This window comes from Antechinus flavipes, chromosome 3 (genome assembly GCF_016432865.1).
Source record: "Antechinus flavipes isolate AdamAnt ecotype Samford, QLD, Australia chromosome 3, AdamAnt_v2, whole genome shotgun sequence".
In the NCBI taxonomy this organism is placed as follows: domain Eukaryota; kingdom Metazoa; phylum Chordata; class Mammalia; order Dasyuromorphia; family Dasyuridae; genus Antechinus; species Antechinus flavipes.
Window position 1 is genome coordinate 586,515,265 of NC_067400.1, and position 19,972 is coordinate 586,535,236.

The window sequence follows — 19,972 nt, forward strand, 5'->3', positions numbered from 1 at the left end:
TTTGATAAAAGCTGCTGGGAATATTGGAAATCAGTTTGGCAGAAATTAGGATTAGACCAACACTACAAGTTGTGGTGACCTTAATAATCAGATTAAGGAAAAAAAAATAAAAGAAGTAAATCATTTATCCCTCATTGCTATAAGAAATAGATGTGTTCTTAAGCAACAAAGGTTAGTAGCAATTACAAAAGTTAAAATTATTAAATTTGATTACATGAAACTGCAAAACTTTTGCATAAACAACATTAATGCATCTAGGATAAGAAGAGAAGCAGTTGAATGTAAATGATCATATAAACCACATTTTATCCTTTTAGTTCTCCATCTCTTCAAAAGGGGAAGGAGATAAATTTTTTCTTCTCTTTTATAGGGTCAAGTTTGGGAGCTAGTAGATTTTAAAATTTAGATTTGTTAGATTTTATATAGGTTCTGTGTCTTTGGTGGCTTAGCAGAGTGCTTGACACATAGTGGAGACATAATAGATTCTTGCTGATTAATTGTGGGCTGGTCAGGAGCCCTGAAGGCCCAAGCTGCCCTTATTAATATGGAGAAATCCACTCCAGTTAATCAAACAGTGCCTGGAGGGCAAGAGATGTTTCTCTTTTGTCCGTATGTCCCTGTTATCTGGCACAGGGCCTGAACAGTGTGGACTTTGGATAGATGCTTGCTGATTGTTTTCCAAACTGTTGGAGCCCATTCCACATGTAAGTTGAGAGAAACTGATCTGAAAATATTATAAACTAAGAATGCTCCAGAAATGGGCGCTGTCATTGTTAGTCCTTACAGAAGAAAGCTCCATCCTTTTTTCTGCAATTCCCTGGTTGGGGGGTGGGCCTCTAGGAGGTTCCCTGCAGCCCTCAGCATCTGTGTAAGGCGGGTTCAATCCTGTCCAAGCTGGAGGGTTGCCTGCTCATCATCAGACTTCAGGATCTGAGTTTCCCTCTTGTAGTGAATCACTTTTTTGGTGAGAAGGTCTGTCTTGTGCTCAAGTGGAGCTCATCTATTTCATGGCTCCCGTCAGAGATAGTGATTGCACCCTCCTCCCTTCTGTGCCCGGTCATCCTGTGAACCTTTCTCTGTACCTCCCTCCCAATGTTCTTGGAGGCTCACTTCATTCTCCTTTCTCTTACCTAGCCTAAGCTCTTCTGACGTTTGTTGGAGTCAGGATGATGAGGTTCAGCTCCCCTCGATTCCCGGTGATCAGGAAATGACCAAATGAAGAGGCTCAGGGTTGTGTCCCCAAATGATGAGGTTCGGCGCAGGGCAGGGAGTTGTAGGAATCCCCTTCTGGCGAGCGCAGGTCCTTCTTAAGGAATTTACGAACCCGAAAAACTAGACTGGCATTGGGAAGTCAGCCTTTGCTATGCTTGAATAGAAAGGCTGAATTCCTTGGTCGCAAGGTCCTGACAGAGGGATCTAAAGTTTTTAGCAGAAAAATCCTATCCTAGCAGAGAAAGTGAATAAGGTCTTGTTAGGGAAATAGGAGAGAGAGAGAGGGAGTAATGCTGAGGGAGAATGTCATTTCAGCGGGCAGAGGGTTGCAGCTTATGCCAAGGGGAGAGAGAGGTTCCTTGGCATGGCATGTTAGGTCCTCTGCAAGGAGTGAGGCCCAAGTTGTCTCTTTATAATGGAAGCCTAAGCTAGAAGCTGGGGGCAGGTCTTGGTGGGGGCTGGGAGCAGTTTGAGCTGGAATCAGAATAGAAAATCTTGGAGTAGAAAGAGTGTCTCTGGGCTAATTTCAAACTCAACCAGTCCCACCCAGATAACAGAACGAAAACCACTTTATCTTGCTTCCCTGGGGCGGGTCTCTCATGGGAGAGCTTCTCTGAGGGAGTTCCCAAGCTTTCCCTCCAAAGTCCAAGAGAGAGTTTCAGGGCTCCCCTCGTCATTGATTGACCCTTCTAGCCCTTTACTCCTGGCCTACTTAGGCCCATTGGATGGAAAGTCTGGGGTCCTGAGGTTCAGGTCCTGGTCCAGCCACTAGCTTTCAGCATTTCCCTTTTTTGGGGTTCAGTTTGTAATCGGAAAAAGTTAAAATTGATGGACTCTTGCACCTCTGATCTATGTCCCTGTTGGCCCGGGCGTTCCTCCCCCTGGAAAAGTCTGTCTGATCTTCTCGTATTGTAGGTGGCCCAGGACTGTCTCCGTGAGCTGAGCTTGCCACTGGCCCAAGCTGCTTTTGGTCCCACCGTTGGACCCCGCCGTTGAGAGCTTTCTGTATTTGTTGGGAGGGAGTGGAGAGACCTGGTGTCTGACCCAGGAAGGATGGGTTTGCTTTGTTCACACTCGTGCTTCCCCACTTAGGCCTTGAAGGACCTGAAGAATAAGACAGAAGCCATTCCATGTGTCATTGGGGATGAAGAGGTGTGGACCTCAGACGTGCACTACCAGGTCTCGGTGAGTGCTCGTGGGCTGGGCCTGGGATGGCCGCTGGAGCTGGCCTCCTGAAGCCTTCCCAGCGGGCTCTGGCGTCTCCCTCCGAGCCCATCTCTGGCTCTGGAGAGACGTTTCTCTGGCCTTTGCTGGGGCGAGGTGACTTCTGGGGGGATGGAGGATGCTGGTCCCGCAGCGCTCCTCGTGGCCCACAGCTTCACTTCTCAAGCCTTAGGAACGTGAGCCATCACTCAGTGACTCCGGAGGGGTGAGTGTGGCTCAGCCAGGCCCCAGGATCCGATGTGGGGAGGAGACGCCTGGGGCTGGGAGGGGGTGCTCCTGGTCACCGGGCCCTTCCGGGAAATCCCTGCAAAGGAAGCTCTCCCCCCAGGGAAGCCGAGGGCAAGGAGTGGGCAGAACGGGCTTTGAGGTCTTGTCCGTGGGCCAAGTCCTTAGAAGGCGGATGCAAAGGGGAGCTGCTCTCTGCCTCGGGGAGCGGCTCTCTGCCTCGGGGAGCGGCTCTCTGCCTTGGGGAGCTGCTCTCTGCCTCGGGGAGCTGCTCTCTGCCTCGGGGAGCTGCTCTCTGCCTCGGGGAGCTTACCTTCTAATAAGCCTCTTAGGGTTAGCATCTGCCCGGTGTCTGCTTTGGAGCAGTGATCAGGTGGGCTAAGAGAAGGCTCCCGCTGTCCCGGAGCTCCCGGTCTGGCCTGAGGGGGCTGGGCATCAGGGGTAGAATCCATTAGAATTGGTGGCAGGTTTAAAATCCAAGAGAGCTTCCTGGGAAAGCCTGCTGGAGTCTGGAGCTGGGGAGTGCCGAGCCAGGTGGGTGTCTGCACTCAAGGGCCAGCACCAGGATGGTGGGGGAGCGGAGAGCTGGCTGCCCGGGGAGCCCAGTTTGGGAACAGCAGGGCCAAGTTTTTGTGCTCTCCCTGTGGGGTCAGGCCACCCAATGGCTGCTGCCCTTCAGGGTGAGAGAGGAGGCCTAGAATCAAACCTCCAGCCCCCAAATACAGAAAGTGGTAGCGAAGCTGGGCTTGGAAGGACAGGGAAGGACAAACAGGCCCCGAGATAGAGAAGGAGGGCCTAGGGTGCTGAGCACCTGATGCCTGTCTCAGAGTGGTGCCTAATAGTGCTCATTGATCTGCTTCACAGGATAGAAGGGGCTCCAGTCCGCTTAAAACAGGAGACAAGCGCAGCGGAGAGATATTTGGGAACTGGAAAGGAAGGCTTGCAGGGCTCTGCTTGTCGCAGAAGTGGGGGAGTTTGGGGCCATAGAGAGCTGTCTGCAGGGGCCCCTCTGCAGTCAGTAGCAGGCCCTTGGGGCTACGACCTGTAGGCCACCTGCCTCCCGAGGCTTGAGGATGAGCTCGCTCTGAATGGGGCACCAGCTCTGTGTTCCAGAGATGGGTGTGCGTATGTGCGTAGCTTAGGGAGAGTGGAAGGATGGGCCCCCTCCCCAGCTTTTCATTTTCCTCTTCCCTTTTTCTCCCCCCAACCCCTTCCCCCCTCCCCCTCATCCTTTTCTTTCCCCAATCCCTTTCCCCCTCCCCCCTCTTCCTTTTCTTCCCCCTTACTTCTCCCCCGCTTTCCCATTGGGCAGCAGACACAGGTGGAAGGCTGAGAGTTGGGGGAGCTGGGTCTGGGCTTCTTCCACCAAAAGGCAGGAGCCGAGGCAGGGGCCGTGCTCTCCGTGCAGGACTCGGTTAGGTTGCTTCTGGTTTTGGAGCTTCAGTGTTTTCATTGGTAAAGTAGGGACTGTGTCCCAGCTGCAGATTGCTCTCACTGGCTGACCGCCCTCTGGGCACAGTGGGGGGGTTCAGAGATCTGCCTGCGTGCTGGACCTTGAGCAGGCTGGATTTGGTCCCATGTCTGGGGGCCCGGCCTCCTGGCGGGGAGGCGAGGGGAGGGGGCCCTTCCTCTGCTTCTGGTCTTGGAAGTCCTGCCCAGGCTCACATGGGGGGGACTTGAGCCTTGACCTTCCTGACTTCCATGGCCGCCCCCTGTCACTCTGGGCTGAGCACAGAGTAAGTGCTCGATAGGGGCTTTAGTAGAACTGGGCTGGGTTTGAGTCCCAGGTGACCTTGGGGAGGCCATCCCCTCTAGCCCGCAGCATCCTCCCCTGTACAAGGGGGATGACCTAGCTGAGCTCCGAGGCACCGTCCAGCCTGAGCCCTCTGGTTTTGTGACCTAGAAAAGAGAGTGCCGTTGCTCGAGCTGCTTCGGGGCCCCAGCTCCCAGAGGGCAGGGATTCTGGCTCCCTAGTGCCTCACCCAGGGGGTGTCAGCAGAGCCAAGTTATGGAGGGTCTCGGGGCTGCTGGCGGGCTTCCCTCCTGGTGCTCTGGGGCTTTCGCCTACGATCTCTTGGTTTCTTGATTGTCTGCACGTGTAGGTTGGTGGGAGCTAACCCTCAGAGAAAGTGAGTGAGGTCCTTGGGAATGGGGTAGGGGGAGGATTGGGAGAAATTCTGGGCCCATCCGGCTCTTTTGGGCCAGGGGAACCATGAGGACTAAGTCCAGTGTAGGTCAGAGTAATAGGGAGGCCTTGGCTCAGAATGAGGGGAGGCTGGGGAGGGAGAAGGAACTGATGCCTTGGCAGTGCCCATCAGAGCCCTTCTCTCCCTGTCACTTAAAGCTGCTTGTGGGAGGAGGGTGACTTGAGGATGAAGTGAGCTGCTCCCATCCCCCCAGGTTCCTTCCAGTCCCACATTCTGTGACTGTCACTGCCGTCAGGAATGATGGGAATGTCACTGGTGGCAAGATTAAATACGTGAAATCCTCAGAATAGTGGGGACCCAGAGGGCTGTCTGTGATGGGGAGTATTCTTTCTCTGCAGCCTTTTAACCATGGACACAAGGTGGCCAAATACTGCTATGCCGACAAGGTGGGTACCTCTGCTCTCTCGCTTTTATTCTGTCCCCCCAAGCCCTGAATATTGTGGTGTGGGAACTTCAGTAAGGACCTTTTCTGCTTCCTCCTCCTGTGGGATCCTTCAGGGTAAAGGCAGTCCCAATAGTGGGGGAAAAGGGACGCCTCACCCATGGGAGTCCTCACCACCCCACCCGTGCTCCAAGGGGCTTTGGTTCCTTGGGAGGGCAGCAGGATTCTTGCCCCTAACCCCAGGCAGGAGTATCACCCACTTTCCTCTGACTTTTCCAGGCCCTCCTCAATAAAGCTATTGAGGCTGCCCTAGCTGCCCGGAAGGAGTGGGACCTGCGGCCCATCTCGGATCGGGCCCAGATCTTTTTGAAAGCCGCAGACATTCTGAGTGGCCCCCGGAGGGCAGAGATCCTTGCCAAGACCATGGTTGGGCAGGTGAGAAATGGGCATTTATTTGAACTATAGAGTGTTGGGGAAGGAGGGGTTGATGTGCTCCCAAGAATAGGCACCTCTGGCTCAAGGAAAGAGAAAATATTATTTCCTCCTCTTTAAAAATTTCTGTTGGTGTCTTTTAACTTCGCTTTCATTTCTGAACATGGCCCTTTTCTCTCTGTCTAATGATCCATCCCTTGTAGCAAAGATTTAAAAAGAAAGGGAAAAAATAGTTCCTCAAAGCCGATACGCCCATGCGCTGCCACCCTCAGGAAGAAGGCAGTGAGCATGTTTCCTCAGGGCTTGGCCGGGCAGAAGCTTGTGACCAGCCCCCAGCTTCTCTTCACGCCTGTGTTCCCGCCTGTCTGGTGTCACAACCCCCTGTTAGAGTTAGAGGGAGTTAGAGCCTCTGGGCAGCAAGACCTTATGGGGCATGTGGGAAGGGCTTATTGATGGAGGATTCTTCACTACTCATTGAGAGAGAGCCGCTTGACAAGGAAGAGCCACCCTAGTGTCAGAGCTGCAAACTCCCTTCTCCCTCCCCCGATACGTGAAATGAGAGTCTCCCCTCTAGGATCCCCCTCCCCAATAGGGCCCTCCAACATCGGTCCTTCCCGAAATAGCTTTGGGGCTGCTTTGACTGTGAGATTTGCCTGATTGTGCCCTCTGGGCCCAAGCAGAACCGGACTAGTCCTTCAGACAACCTGAAGACAGACAGGGTGGTCCCCGCCTCCCAAACCCAGGCCCAACACCCTGGTTTCCTTCAGGTGTTGTCTGGGCGCCTTCCCCTTGTTGCACAACCCCAAAAGGGATATCTCTGGCCTAGGCCACATCGCAGCCCTCTGTGCCTCAGGAGGTGCTTTCTGTGGGTCACGGTGACCAGCCTTTGGTGAGGAAGCTCCCCATACTCAGGCCTGTCGCCAGGTCCTTGCCCGGGCTTTCCATTCTTGGAGGGCCTGCCAGGACCTGGACCTCACTGGCCCCAGCCTTCTGGGCCCTAGCTGAGAGCTCTGAGAACTTTGGGAAAGATCGGCTGTCGTCTCTCTTCTTGGAGCTTCCTTAGCTCCTTAGGGTTCCTTAGGAAGCTGCGGACATGGGGATTGGAGGCAGAGATGGACAAAGTCATTGAAGACCCTCGGCAGGACAGATGTGACCTTGGTGTCTTCGTGCCGCCCTAAGCGCCTCACAGCCGTGGGCATGGAGCGGATGTTCCCCTCCTCCCCGGCTGAGGGCAGCCTTCTGGTCCTTGGGACCTCGATGGCCTCGGGACCCTCGTCTGCTGAGACGGGGCTGATGCTCATGCTGCAGCTTGTTGGAGCTAAGTCAGGCGGCCCTGGGGATCATCACAGAGCCAGGGTCCCTGTGGACCTCAGATCTTCCCCACGATCTCATGTGTCGCCTCCTTCCAGGGACTGACTTTTGTATGGCTGGATGTCCGGACACTGGAAGGGTTGTACCAAGTGTGGACTCCTTCCATCGATTGGCACATGACGCATAAGCTAAAATAAGCAAAGCCGGTCAGCAGGGGCACAAGTGGGTGGAGCGAGGAGTATCCCCACGCTGGCTTCCCTCAGGTTGGACAGGGGGACGTGGTACCGGCTATCAGCCAGGGACCTAAGGGGGTATAAGGCGCTCACCTGCTCCCACCCGGAGGCGCAGGAGCATTTGGGGGACTTCCCACGTCGGTGAGCCACCTCTGCCATCCCGGCCGTGCTCGGTGCTGACCGTGCTGCTGAGACGCATCTCTCACCTTGTGGGGTTCCTTCCAGGGCAAGACCGTGATCCAGGCTGAGATCGACGCCGCTGCTGAGCTCATTGACTTCTTCAGGTTCAACGCCAAGTTTGCCATGGAGCTGGAGGGCGAAGAGCTCATCAGCGTGCCTCCCAGCACCAACCGGGTGGTCTACCGAGGCCTGGAGGTAGGTCAGAGGGGTGGAGCCGGGAGGGGGCCCCCCGCCTGCCCCGACAGCAGTGTGACTCCCTGGCCCCCTCTCCCGCAGGGCTTTGTGGCAGCTGTCTCTCCCTTTAACTTCACGGCGATTGGAGGCAACCTGGCTGGGGCTCCGGCCTTGATGGTGAGTGCAGAGAGGTCCCGGGGCCCCCATCCCCTCTGCCAGAAGGGGTCCAGGGGCGGGTGGGGGCAAAAGGGTTTTCTCCTGTCCCTTCTTTGGAATCAGGCTTGGTCAGCATCTTTTGATTGTTTTCCACAAGCATTTATCATTGTGAGCTGGGCGTCTGGCAAAGGCCAGGGAGCACAGAGAAAGGCAGAGGCCGGTCCTTGCCCTTGAGGGGTTTCTAGTCTAACAGGGGAGACTATAAGAATGACGGTTCTAGGCTTGCCCAGGCCTGGAGTCAAGAAGGCCTGAATTCAAGCAGCTTCAGACATGCATTAGCTCTGTAATCCTTGGCAAGTCACATAACTGCCTGCCTCCGTTTCTTCACCTGGTAAAATGGAAATAATGACAGCATCTACCTCAGCAGGTGTTGGGAGATTAAGTGAGATTTCCTAAAGTGCTTAGCACAGTGCTGGCACATAGTAGGTCTACTGTAAGTGCTTATTCTGTCCCCTTTTCTCTCCCCCAAACCCCCAAATGGAAACACAGTCTACAAGAGTTGGGTTAATCCAAGATTCTGTGGCGTTTTTAATGTGATTAGAATCAGGAACTTCTAATGAGGATGTCTAGAGAGAAGTAGGAATCAAATGGGTTGGAAGGGATTTCCGGGAAGGGTCAAAGGATGCGAGGCCCAGAGCTGGAAGGGTCTCAGCCTAGACTTTTTACAGAGGAAAGGACGGAGTCTCTGAGAGGTTTTGGCCACTTCCAGAAGTTCGCTTCCTTTAGGAGACCCCGTGCTAGGTCCTTGGAGGGGAGGAGCCGGGACTCCAAGGACCTTGTGCTTGGGTGAAAGCAGGAAAGGAGAGTGAGAGGGCCGGTCTGCACTTCGTGGCGAGTCTGGTCCTCTCAGCAGAATCACAGCGTTTATGTGGCACCACTGGGTGCTGGGTACCAGGCTGGGCACTGTGGAAGCCTCGTCTCCTTTGGTCCTCACAACAGTCCTGAGACGGGGGCTGCAATTATCCCCAGGGCAACGTGGTGATGTGGAAGCCCAGCGACACAGCCATGCTGGCCAGCTACGCCGTCTACAAAGTCCTCCGAGAGGCCGGCCTCCCTCCAAACATCATCCAGTTTGTCCCAGCCGACGGGCCCGTCTTTGGGGACACGGTCACCAGCTCGGAGCACTTCTGTGGGCTCAACTTCACCGGGAGCGTGCCGTAAGTCTGACGGGGTCCGGGGAGGGCAGCCAGGGAGGAGCCTCCAAGCGCGGCTGACCAGAGTCGGAGAGAATGGGCCCTGGAAGTTGGAGGGGGGAGCAGTGTCCAGAATGGGGAGGTGGAGGGGCGGCCGGAGGGCACAGAGCGCCGGCGCTCGAGTGAGAAGGACCTCCTCCTCAGCCGTCCTCAGACACTTAACGCTTCCTGGCTGTGTGACTCTGGACAAGTCCCTGAACCCCAATGACCTCAGAAAACCCCCCAAACCCAAAACCAGACAAACAGAATGGAAGGTAGCAGTGCATGGGCCGCCGCCCTGGCCTGGCCGTGTCTGGTGCCCCGTGCCCACGACTCGGTGCCCCAGGAGCGACAGCGGCCGTCTGGAGAGTGCCCTGAGCACAGCAGGGCACTGGTGGGACAGAGGGCGGTCCCGGGCTCTGGGAGCATCCTGTGGGAGGCGGGAGGGGGCTCCTGCTGGGCCCCAGGGGAGCTGAGGAGAGGCAGAGGGAGGTCTGCCGTGAGGAGGAACGTCTCCACAGAGCCTTCATAAGGTGAGGGTGAGCTTCCGCCGTTGGGGTATTCATTCAGGGGGCCTTTTGGGTCAGCGTAAAGGCAATCCCTGTTCCCCACAGGGGTTGGAGCAGGCCCCAATCTGCCTGCGGGAGGCCGCCATTGCTGGGGCTGCTGACCTGCTTGGGCCCCCCGTGTTCCGGCCTGTCCAGCGCTCTGCCCCTTCCCCTGGCTGCAGGGGGGCCTCCAGGAGTGATCCTGCTGGGGAGTTTGCAGAGCGGCTCTCTCCCTGGGAAAGAGGGAGCATGCTTGGGATGCCCTTATGCAGATGAGGACACTGAGGCTCAGGGTGTGACCCGAACTTCTTCCCTAGCCTCTGTTCAGGGCTTTGGGGTCCGCAGGGCACCGCTTCCTGTGGCTGCTCAGTTCTGTCGGCCGTCTCCTACTCCCTGACCCTGGGCCTCTGGCCGTGGGGTTTCCTTGGCACTGATATTGGTTCTCCCGGGCTAACAGGAGAAGGGACTGGCCCAGTCACCCAGCTAGAAAGTATCTGGGGCTGGCTTTGGACTCGGCTCTTCCTGGCCCCCTGCCCAGGGCTCTTGCTGCTGGAATTTTGTGTCTCCTTTTCTGCGCTTTGGGGGCCTCTCGGCTCCCCCAGCTTGTCCCTTCCTAAGCAGCCAGAGCCGGCCCCCAGCAGTGGGGAGCTGATACAAGCGAGGAATCAGGGGCCTGAGTTCAGGGGTCAGCCGTCTCAGGGCAGGGGGGCTCCCCGAGCCTCAGCTGACTCTAAAATGAGGGGCTCAGACTACATCTTCAGGCCCCCTGCCAGCCCTGGTTTGGCGCAGTCCGTTCTGACTCCCCACACTCTCGGATCTCTCCTGGCCCTGACGTTCTGTGATATTCTTGGCTGTCCTGGTCTCGGGCCGGTCCCTCCCCCGGGGAGGATGTGCCCAGCTCCCATGGGCAGAATTGCTGAAGAGGGCTGTTTTCCAGAAGTCCTCGCTTCTGCCCCCACAGGCACCAGCCTATTAAGGAGGGGAGCGGGCAAGGCGGGCTTCTGCCATGCTTTGATGAGTGTCGGGACTCCGAGGTAGGAAAGCCATAAATTAGTATTAGGCGCTGTGTCACCTGCGAGGAGGCGATTAGCATTTTTATTGTCTGGTGCCACTAGGGTTGGTCACACTGCAGGCCCAGGGGAGGAGGAGCCGCAGGCCTTGTCGATGCAGGGCTGGAGACCCACTCCCCGGAGGCCCTGCTGCCCATCCCCTGCCATCGAAACCCTCCTTCTGCCCCGGCTGCCATGCTGAGCCCTCCTCTCTGAGGGGGCTCCTGGTGCGGGGCCCGCCCGGCTGAGGGGACTGCTAGCTCGTCTCTAAAGCGGCAGGGCCTTCCTGACCTTCCCCTGTGACTCTTTCAGGACTTTTAAACATCTATGGAAGCAGGTGGCAAACAACCTGGATCGTTATCACACCTTCCCACGTTTGGCAGGAGGTAAGGCTGCCCCAGCTTAGCATCCCTCCCAGCTCTGACCTCTTGGGTTCTAAGGGCCCTCCCAGCTCTGACATCCTGGGTTCTAAGGACCCTCCCAGCTCTGACATCCCGGGTTCTAAGGACCCTCCCAGCTCTGACATCCCGGGTTCTAAGGACCCTCCTAGCTCTGACATCCCGGGTTCTAAGGGCCCTCCCAGGTCTGACCTCCTGGGTTCTAAGGACCCTCCCAGCTCTGACATCCCGGGTTCTAAGGACCCTCCCAGCTCTGACATCCCGGGTTCTAAGGACCCTCCCAGCTCTGACATCCTGGGTTCTAAGGGCCCTCCCAGTTCTGACCTCCTGGGTTCTAAGGGTCCTCCCGGCTCTGACCTTCTGGGTTCTAAGGACCCTCCCAGCTCTGACATCCTGGGTTCTAAGGGCCCTCCCAGTTCTGACCTCCTGGGTTCTAAGGGTCCTCCCAGCTCTGACATTCTCTGTTCTTTGAGGTCTTCTCTGATCTTTAGAAAATCTCTGTTGGGTGCATCCCTGTTAGGCCATTTGTTCCTGATAAGTGTGAGAGAAGAGTCTCATGCACCCAGGTCCCAGAGGTTGTATGCTACAGGGGATTTGGGGTCTGCGCCTGATTCAGATTCCCATTTTCATTCCCTTTGAAAGCTTCAGCTTTCTCTGGTCCCTTCCACTCCAAAGTCCTCTGGCCCTTCCTTAATCTTATCTCTAACAGGACCTTGAGATCCCCCAGGGGCAGCCTTCCTTCCTCTGGCTCGAGGGTCCCTCACCTTTTCTCCCCCTCCCTTTCCCCCAGAGTGCGGCGGGAAGAACTTCCATTTCGTCCACAGCTCGGCAGATGTGGCCAGTGTGGTGAGCGGGACGCTGCGCTCCGCCTTCGAGTATGGCGGTCAGAAGTGTTCGGCCTGCTCCCGCCTCTACGTTCCGGACTCGCTGTGGCCCAAGATCAAAGATAAGCTCCTGGAGGAGCACAGCCGGATCCGAGTGGGAGATGTGAGCGGCCCCTCTGTCCGTGGGCTCCTGGGCTCAGGCTGTACCTCGGGGAGCTCTTGCCCCCACAGCCGGGGTTCTGCCCCTTCCCCCGGGGACCTCTGGCTAGCCCCTTTGACTGTGGTGGCCTCTGGTTTCCTGCCCTAGAAAGGCAGCCTGTGACTCGAGGGCCCGGGAGGTCTCAGTAGTTCCCAGCCCGTGCTCAGGAGTGACTGATGACCACGAGACGTTGAGTTCGGGCCCACGGGGGGCTGGGGCGCTTAATTTCCAAGGACCAGCCTCCCCCAGGCCAAGTGGCCCCCACGCCCTTCAGAGATGGCCCCGTGTCACAGGCCAGCTCCTGAACCGCTGGCCATGCCGTGGAGAGTGTTACTCTTCCATCCCCCAGGGAGGACATGGGAGAAGCGCCCGCCTTTTCCCCGGCCCAGGCCCCTCTCTGCTCCTTCTCTGGGGCTTTGCTGGGCCTGGGGCGCCAGCAGGGCCGAGGCTGGGAGAGCTCACGACCTCGGGCTCCCCAGTGACGTGATTTTCTCCTTTCCCTTGGCCCCCCTCTAGCCTGTGGAGGACTTTGGGACATTCTTCTCAGCTGTCATTGACGCCAAGGTAAGAAGCCTTGTTTCCTCCAGGGGCCGGGGTCGGGGCTTTGGGCCAGCTTCTGGTCTGGCCTGGAGGTCTGTCCTGCCTTCCCGTCTCTGGGCTTGGAGGGTAGTGATGGGCACATTGGCCCCAGTCAGAGCTGGGAGGGCCCTTAGAACCCAGGAGGTCAGAGCTGGGAGGGTCCTTAGAACCCAGGAGGACAGAGCTGGGAGGGTCCTTAGAACCCAGGAGGACAGAGCTGGGAGAACCCCTTCCAGTCTGAGAGGGGAGATGGCCCTTGTCCTCAGGGAGCCCTTAACCTGCGGGGGTCACAGGGCCCCCTTTGATGGGCAGAGAAAAGGGCCTTTTTGCCTTACTCTTTGGGTGTAGCACTGAGAGGGCAAATAGAAAACAGCCCTTCCCCCAGAGCTCCCAGCTTCGGGCTCCTAGGTGAGGGGCAGGAGGGGAGGGGCAGGCGCTTCCTGGGTAGCTGAGGGGACACAGCAAGGGGCCCCCCGGAAGGCAGGCAGTGTGACCGCCCTGAGTAGGAGGAGTGAGAAGGCACCTACCGTCCTCCCCAGCCTTCAGAACTGCGAGTCACCAGGGGTCCACAAGCATTTATTAAGTTCTTACTGGATGTTCGCCTCTGGCAGGTTGACCCCAAGCCTCACAGCAGGGGGAGGCGAGGGAGCCTTGGCTTTGGCCAGCACGGGGAAGAGCGGAGGGTCTAAAGAGCCTCTCCCTGAGGCTGCAGCTGGGCCACAGCCTGTGGAGCCCTGCATGGTCTGCGGCCCCAGGGAGAGCAGCCTCCCAGCCCCAGCCTCCCGAACTTTTGTTTCTTCCCAGTCTTTTGGTCGCATTAAGAAGTGGCTGGAGCACGCCCGGTCCTCCCCCAACCTCAGCATCCTGGCTGGGGGCCAGTGTGATGACTCCGTGGGCTACTTTGTCCAGCCCTGCATCGTGGAGAGCAAGGACCCGAAAGACCCCATCATGAAGGAGGTGGGTAGGGAGGGCCTGGGCCTGGGAACACCAGGGGGCGGGCAGGCGGAGGCTGGGACAGAGCTCCCGTTTCTTCGTACCTTGGGGAAACTGAGGCCTCCGGAGGGAAGGGCCTCTGAGGGCCTGGTGTTACCTGCCTTTGTCCGGCCTTTTGACGTCCTGCTAGTAAGTCAGAGAAGTCAGAGCCAGTTGTAGCCAAGGACGGAGATTCTGCCCGCCCTCTGCAGTGAAGGGGGAAGGTGCTTGTTCTCAACTCTTCTGGGCCAGACTCCCCACCAGCTCTTTGTTACAGAGGGAGCCGCCCCTCAGACAAGAGTCCTAGGTCTGCTGTGACAGGATAGGAGGAGGCTTGGAGGACTCCAGTGGCCCCATTGAACAAGTAGGAGATGGACCCAAAGGAGCCAAGAGCACCAGGAAGGGACCGAGCCACAAGTCGTGTCTACACGGCTCAGCTGCCCCAAAGGAGCCTGGCCTGGCTCATTCCACACCAAGGGCCTTTCTCAGGCACAGTGGGATTGCAGGAGAATGGGGGAAGAGCATATACTCTCCTAGCCCTGGAGACTAGTTGGGAGTCGGGACCCCTGGAATCAAAAAATTGGCAATGTTAGAACCCAGAACATCAGAGCTGGGAGGGCTTTTAGAACCCAGGAGGTCAGAGCCGGGAGGGCCCTTAGAACCCAGGAGGTCAGGGCTGGGAGGGCTTTTAGAACCCAGGAGGTCAGGGCTGGGAGGGCCCTTAGAACCCAGAATATCAGAACTGGGAGGGCCCTTAGAACCCAGAATATCAGAGCTGGGAGGGCCCTTAGAACCCAGAATATCAGAGCTGGGAGGGCCCTTAGAACCCAGGAGGTCAGAGCTGGGAGGGTCCTTAGAACCCAGGAGGTCAGAGCTGGTTCTGTCTCTGCTTTCCGATTGTAGAAGTGTATATTAGAACAAGGGACTTGCCCAGAGTCACTCTGTGGGCATTCTTCCAAGCAGTCTTGGGGATGGCCTTTGGCTCCAGCTGTAGGTGGCTAAGGAGGATATAAATGATGATGATTAGAGTCTCTGCCCACTGGGTTGGGTGACTGTAGGCTGGGGTGACCTGAACCTGGCTCGGGAGGATTTAGGAAAGATTTGGGGCCATTCCTGCTTTGGGGAGCCTGGAGGCACGGGTCCATGCTCAATCCCCCCCCTTTTTCCCCCCTTGCCCCTTCCCGCTTCCCCCTGACCCTGGCCACCTCTTCCTTCTCAGGAGATCTTCGGGCCCATCCTGACAGTTTACGTGTACCCAGAAGGCCAGTACAAGAAGACTCTGCAGTTGGTGGACAGCACTTCCCCCTATGGCCTCACAGGGGCAGTGTTTGCTCAGGATAAGTGAGTGGGCCGGCTTGGGCCGGACCAGGACCATCTTCCCTGTGTTTGCTTGGCCCCTAGGAGAGAGTTGGCTCTGGTGCCAGATAGAACACACCCCAGTCACCCATCTGTCCTCCTGAGATCTTGCTCCTGGCTCTTAGAAGCCTTGAATGTCAGAGCTAGGAGGAACCAAAAGGGGAGGCTTTAGAACAGCCGAGCTCAGTGACATCCTGTGGATGTTCTAGGCTGGCCCCGTCCCAGACATTTTGCTCCATGACAACAGGACTAGCCACGAAGTGTTCTCCTATTGAGGAGGTGGGGGAGTGGGGAGAGGCCGCTAGGGAGTTGAAAGGGACTCTCAGGTTGGGTGAGGGGCTTCTTCCCCCCTCCCCATTTCTGCAGTGAGCAGGGGACTGTTTGTTCTTCCCCTTTGGGGAAAGTTCCTCCCTCGTTGACACTGGTTGCTGGAGTTGTTATTAATTCCTGTGGCCCTTACCTCTTTTGTTTTGGCCAAAGGAAGGAGGATGAGAGGTGGCTCACTTGGAGCAGAGGATCTGTAGGACCCCTTTGGGAGCTTCCTCCTGAGCCCAGGGCTGAGAGAAGGGGACACGTGGGTTGGGCTGATTGTCCACTTTCTTCCTTTCTTCTTCTGGAAGGAACGTCATTCGGGAGGCCACAGAAATGCTGAGGAATGCAGCTGGCAACTTTTACATCAATGACAAGTCCACGGGCTCAGTGGTGGCTCAGCAGCCCTTTGGGGGCTCCCGGGCATCAGGTGAGCCCCTGTGAGCTGAAGAAGAGGGGGCAAAGAATGGCAGAGCCGGGAGAGTCCTTAGAACATGGGAGATCAGGGTTGGGGGACTTTAGAACCCAGGAGGTCAGAGCTGAGAGGGCCCTTAGAACCCGGGAGGTCAGAGCTGACCTTTTGAACACAAGTTCTTTCAGACTTTGTCAGTCTCAGAAATCACGTGCAGCTTCATTTTATAGATGAAGAAGCTCAAGTATGTAGAAGTGTGTGTGTGTAAGAGCCAGGCTTGAGCTGAGTCCAAATCTTTGAACTTTTCTACCCTGTGTGTTTGGTCTCTGACACTGCCTCCAAGAAGCCCTGACTAGCCGTTCTTGGCTTGTCATTGTCTTGTTCCAGTTTAACCCACTCCTGTTCCAGATGCTGCCCTCCTGTTTCCTGGATCTCTAACATTTGATCCGTCCCTTCCTCTCTCCTCTTGGTTCCCCCCCGCCCTTACTTGGGTGATTCTTCCCTTTTCATGCTCAAGTGGTCCCTCCCCAAGAGAGCGTTCACTTGGATCATTTTATCCTCAGCAGTTCAAGTCAAGCACCCCACGAGCCTCCTGACCCTCCCAGTGAGGGCAGAGCTGTGCCTGGAACCCCAGCTGGGCCTTAGTCACCTCCATCAGCCCCTAACATCGATGCCTCTTGGTTCCACGTTTTCTTCTGAAAGCCTTCTCTCTTTAAACAGGCACAAACGACAAGCCAGGTGGCCCTCATTACATCCTTCGCTGGACCTCACCCCAGGTCATCAAGGAGACCCACGCTCCTCTCGGGGACTGGAAGTATTCCTACATGCAGTGAGCCTTGGGGACCCGCTCCCCATCCGTCCCAACTACTGACTACTAGTCTGCCCGCACTGTTCCTTCTCCCCCACCTCCCAGCCCTAGGGCAGGGCTCAGCTCTGGGGTGGTGATGTCCGTGCTCACATGCTCTCAGTGCCCGCCAGTTCTCCTAGCTCAGGCCGAGGAGGCCCCCGTCATGCATGAGGGGTTGGGCAGCATCTGGAACGAGACACCTGGGGATGGATTGTCCTGTTCTGCCCCTGATCGGACGCTTTTTGCACATCCCTATTCCACCCACAGGATTTTGTCCTCCAGGGCAGACGTAGACTTAACTTCTCTTACCGCTTAAGGGCTGTCACTGAATTCTCACCAGAGCCTTAAGAACTGAAGGGGAAGGCTCCCCTTTCCCTCCTTCATCTCAGAAATTCACCTTTAACTAATGGTTCTTAGTGATGGTGACCCACTTGCCTTGTTTCTCCCTCTTGGGTCTTTTCCTCTCACATATGGAGCCTGTTTCTCTGTTGGTAAATATAGAGCCTCCTTCCTCGCTCTCTGAAGGCCCTTCCTAGTCTACCTCAGCCCAGTCGGACGGTACCAGGGCCCAGGATCTGCCCTTTCAGGCACTTTGGTGGCAGGCTGGGTCCAGACTAGGAAATAGCCTAAGGGGTTCAGCTGGCTTCCTCCTCCTTCCTTCTCTCTCCTCTGGTTTGGTGGGGAGGGTGGGAGGGTGGGAGCAGGACCTGTGTGGGTACAGCCTTGTGCCCCATCTCGTGGTGGCTGGAGTTTAGCTCGGGTCCCCTGGGCTCCTGGTGGCAGCCCTTCCAAGGATGCCAGTTCCAGCCACCTCTGGCCCTGAAGCACGCTCCCCTGGGGATGGAGAAGCCTGTATTGTGTCTACGGGGAGTTGGCCCACCCCCTTGGGCTCCCACTCGTATGCCTGTTGCCCTTGGAATGCCCTGACTTCCAAATGCAGGCACTCGGCTGAGCCTGGGGATAGCACTTCCATCTCTCTGTGCCTTGGTTTCCTCACCACTCAGTTACCCAGTTAGCCTGGATCCATCTGATGTCACCAGTTGGTCCCCCACTTGATGGGGTCCCACGTGAGGTCAGAGTGGGGTCCTGGGCAGTGAGTGGATCCTGAGATCTGATTTGGCTTTTGGGCTACTTTGCTCTTGGAGGTGCAGTGGGAGTCAACAGAACGGCTGGTTTTGGTGTCCTCCGGAGGCTGAGAACACAGCATCCTTGTTGGCCGTTCTGGGATCGCCTCCCTAGCACAAGTCGGCCTGCGGGTCACGCCAGCCCCCAGGGAGCAGGGACTCCTGTGGTTCTTGCTTCGGTCCGAGGAGGTGTTTTTCTGTGGTGGAGATGGAGTGGAAGAAGAGCCTTGGCTTGGTTCTGGACTGCGGCTTAGAACCTGGGTTTGTGCTGGACGCTTCCCGCTGCTTAATAAAATCTGGGTGTTTATGAGAGCCCTCCTGGAGGCGCGCACTTGTGAGGCAGAGCTGCCCGCTCCCTCCTTCAGGGCTGGCCCTCAGAGCCCATCTAAAGCAGAGAAGGTCCCTGTGGGAGGAAGCAGGAACCTTTTGGACGGTGTAGGACTCAGAACTGGGAGAGTGGTTGTCAGAGGGTGGCCCGGGAGACTTAGTTGTTATTGCACACTTTAAAACATTCTAGTAACATTTGTATTTATTCATCATCATTGTGGTCACATTGTTACAATGATCCAAAACTACTTTGAAAGATAGAATAAAAAATGCCATCCATACCCAGAGAGAGAACTGGCTGTGTCTGAATACAAACTGAAGCATAATTTTTTTTTCTTGAAGATTTTTGGGGAGGTGGGATGGGGTGTAGATATATTTTCCTTTGCAATATAACTTCTATGGAATTGTTTTGTACAACTTCACATGGACCTTCTCAATGCGGGGGGTGACGAGGAACGGAGACAATCTGGAACTCAGAATTTTAAAAACTAAAAAATACATTTTACATGTAATTGGGAAAAATAAAAATGTTAAAACAAAAACATAAAATTGTCTATTACATATATACACCATCCTCAAAAACATTAGCTGTAGAGGGCAGGAACTCTGAAAAGGTGTACTTGAATCAACAGTAGGCTGCTTGTAGTTAAGCACTACTAATTATGAGGTAATGGTTCTTTAAACATATACTTAATGTGATAGGATGATGTAATGGTTGCATATGCTCAGTTGCACTGAAGTATTTTAAGGGCTGAAAGGACACACAAGAGTCTCTCAGACACAGAGAAGGCTCCAGACTCCATTTTTGACCAGCTCATGGTGCCTCTCCTAACTTCATCACCTAAAGACAAAGGCCCATCCAGAAATCCTCCAGAAAGTTAGTCTGGATATTACAATTAGCCATAAAGAAAAAAATTTGCTCCTAAAAAAGGGAAAATAGACAACTTCTCCCAATTTGTCACATTCTTTCCAGTCTAAAAACTGTATTCCTAATGGCAAAATTTTTTAAACTGTAACAAAAAATTTTTGAGGACAATTGGCTTAGTGGGATGTCAGAGCTGGGAGGGCCCTTAGAGCACAGGGTGTCAGAGCTGGGGGGGAGGAGGAGCGGGAGGTCGGAGCTGGGAGGGCCCTTAGAACCCAGGAGGTTAGAGCTGGGAGGGCCCTTAGAACCCAGGAGGTCAGAACTGGGAGGTCCCTTAGAACCCAGGAGGTCAGAGCTGGGAGGGTTCTTAGAACCCAGGAGGTCAGAGCTGGGAGGACCTTTAAAACCCGGATGTCAGAGCTGGAAGGACCCTTAGAACCTGGGAGGTCCCTTAGAACCCAGGAGGTCAGAGCTGGGAGGGTTCTTAGAACCCAGGAGGTTAGAGCTGGGAGGGCCTTTAAAACCCGGATGTCAGAGCTGGAAAGACCCTTAGAACCCAGGAGGTCAGAGCTGGGAGGTCCCTTAGAACCCAGGAGGTCAGAGCTGGGAGGGTTCTTAGAACCCAGGAGGTCAGAGCTGGGAGGGCCCTTAGAACCCAGGATGTCAGGGGTGGGAGGGTCTTGATCTAATTCAGCCTCTGTTTAGGGATGAGGAAACATCTGGATAGGTTCAGTTACTCCTCCACAGTCATATAGAATCTCAGAACTTGGTGGCATCTTGGTTCCAGCAGTCAGACTTCCCTTCTAGAGGGATCTGGAACCCTATTCAGTGACTGTTGGTCCCCTAGCAGAGCTGAGCCTAAAACAATTTTCCCAATGATCTTGGCTGCTGTTTTTCTCCAAAGTTGCCTTTTAACGTTCAGCGAGGATGTGGGCTTTTCTGGGTGAACGTTTGCCCATCGCTAGTTCCCGCTCTGGTCTTTGTTCTTACCATAGGCAAGTGTCTATTTGGAGGGGACCCAATCTCTCCGTCCCGACCTCCTGGAAAGCAGTCCTAGTGTGACAGCCACTTTGCATGGTCTATAAAGTAAACCTCCAGGTTCCTAAAACCAAAGGAGTCTCTTCATTTTCCTACTTCAGCTGAGGGGGCCTGGGCAAGGACCATTTGACTATAAAGGGTGTTTCTGCTGCAACTG

General features: G+C 55.7%; 1 protein-coding gene across 1 annotated transcript in view; it reads left to right on the top strand.

Annotated features, from left to right (window-relative positions):
* ALDH4A1 (aldehyde dehydrogenase 4 family member A1) overlaps positions 1-18,461 on the top strand; it is a 31,076-nt gene extending 12,615 nt beyond the window's left edge. The window contains exons 3-15 of the mRNA XM_051988370.1: positions 2,305-2,397; positions 5,207-5,254; positions 5,530-5,685; positions 7,452-7,601; positions 7,683-7,757; positions 8,766-8,953; positions 10,878-10,951; positions 11,754-11,950; positions 12,503-12,550; positions 13,370-13,522; positions 14,757-14,878; positions 15,514-15,632; positions 16,335-18,461. Coding sequence (XP_051844330.1) covers positions 2,305-2,397; positions 5,207-5,254; positions 5,530-5,685; positions 7,452-7,601; positions 7,683-7,757; positions 8,766-8,953; positions 10,878-10,951; positions 11,754-11,950; positions 12,503-12,550; positions 13,370-13,522; positions 14,757-14,878; positions 15,514-15,632; positions 16,335-16,447 — 1,536 coding nt within the window. The 3' untranslated portion in view covers positions 16,448-18,461. The remainder of the gene's footprint in view (positions 1-2,304; positions 2,398-5,206; positions 5,255-5,529; positions 5,686-7,451; positions 7,602-7,682; positions 7,758-8,765; positions 8,954-10,877; positions 10,952-11,753; positions 11,951-12,502; positions 12,551-13,369; positions 13,523-14,756; positions 14,879-15,513; positions 15,633-16,334) is intronic.
* The last annotated feature ends 1,511 nt before the right edge of the window (positions 18,462-19,972 follow it).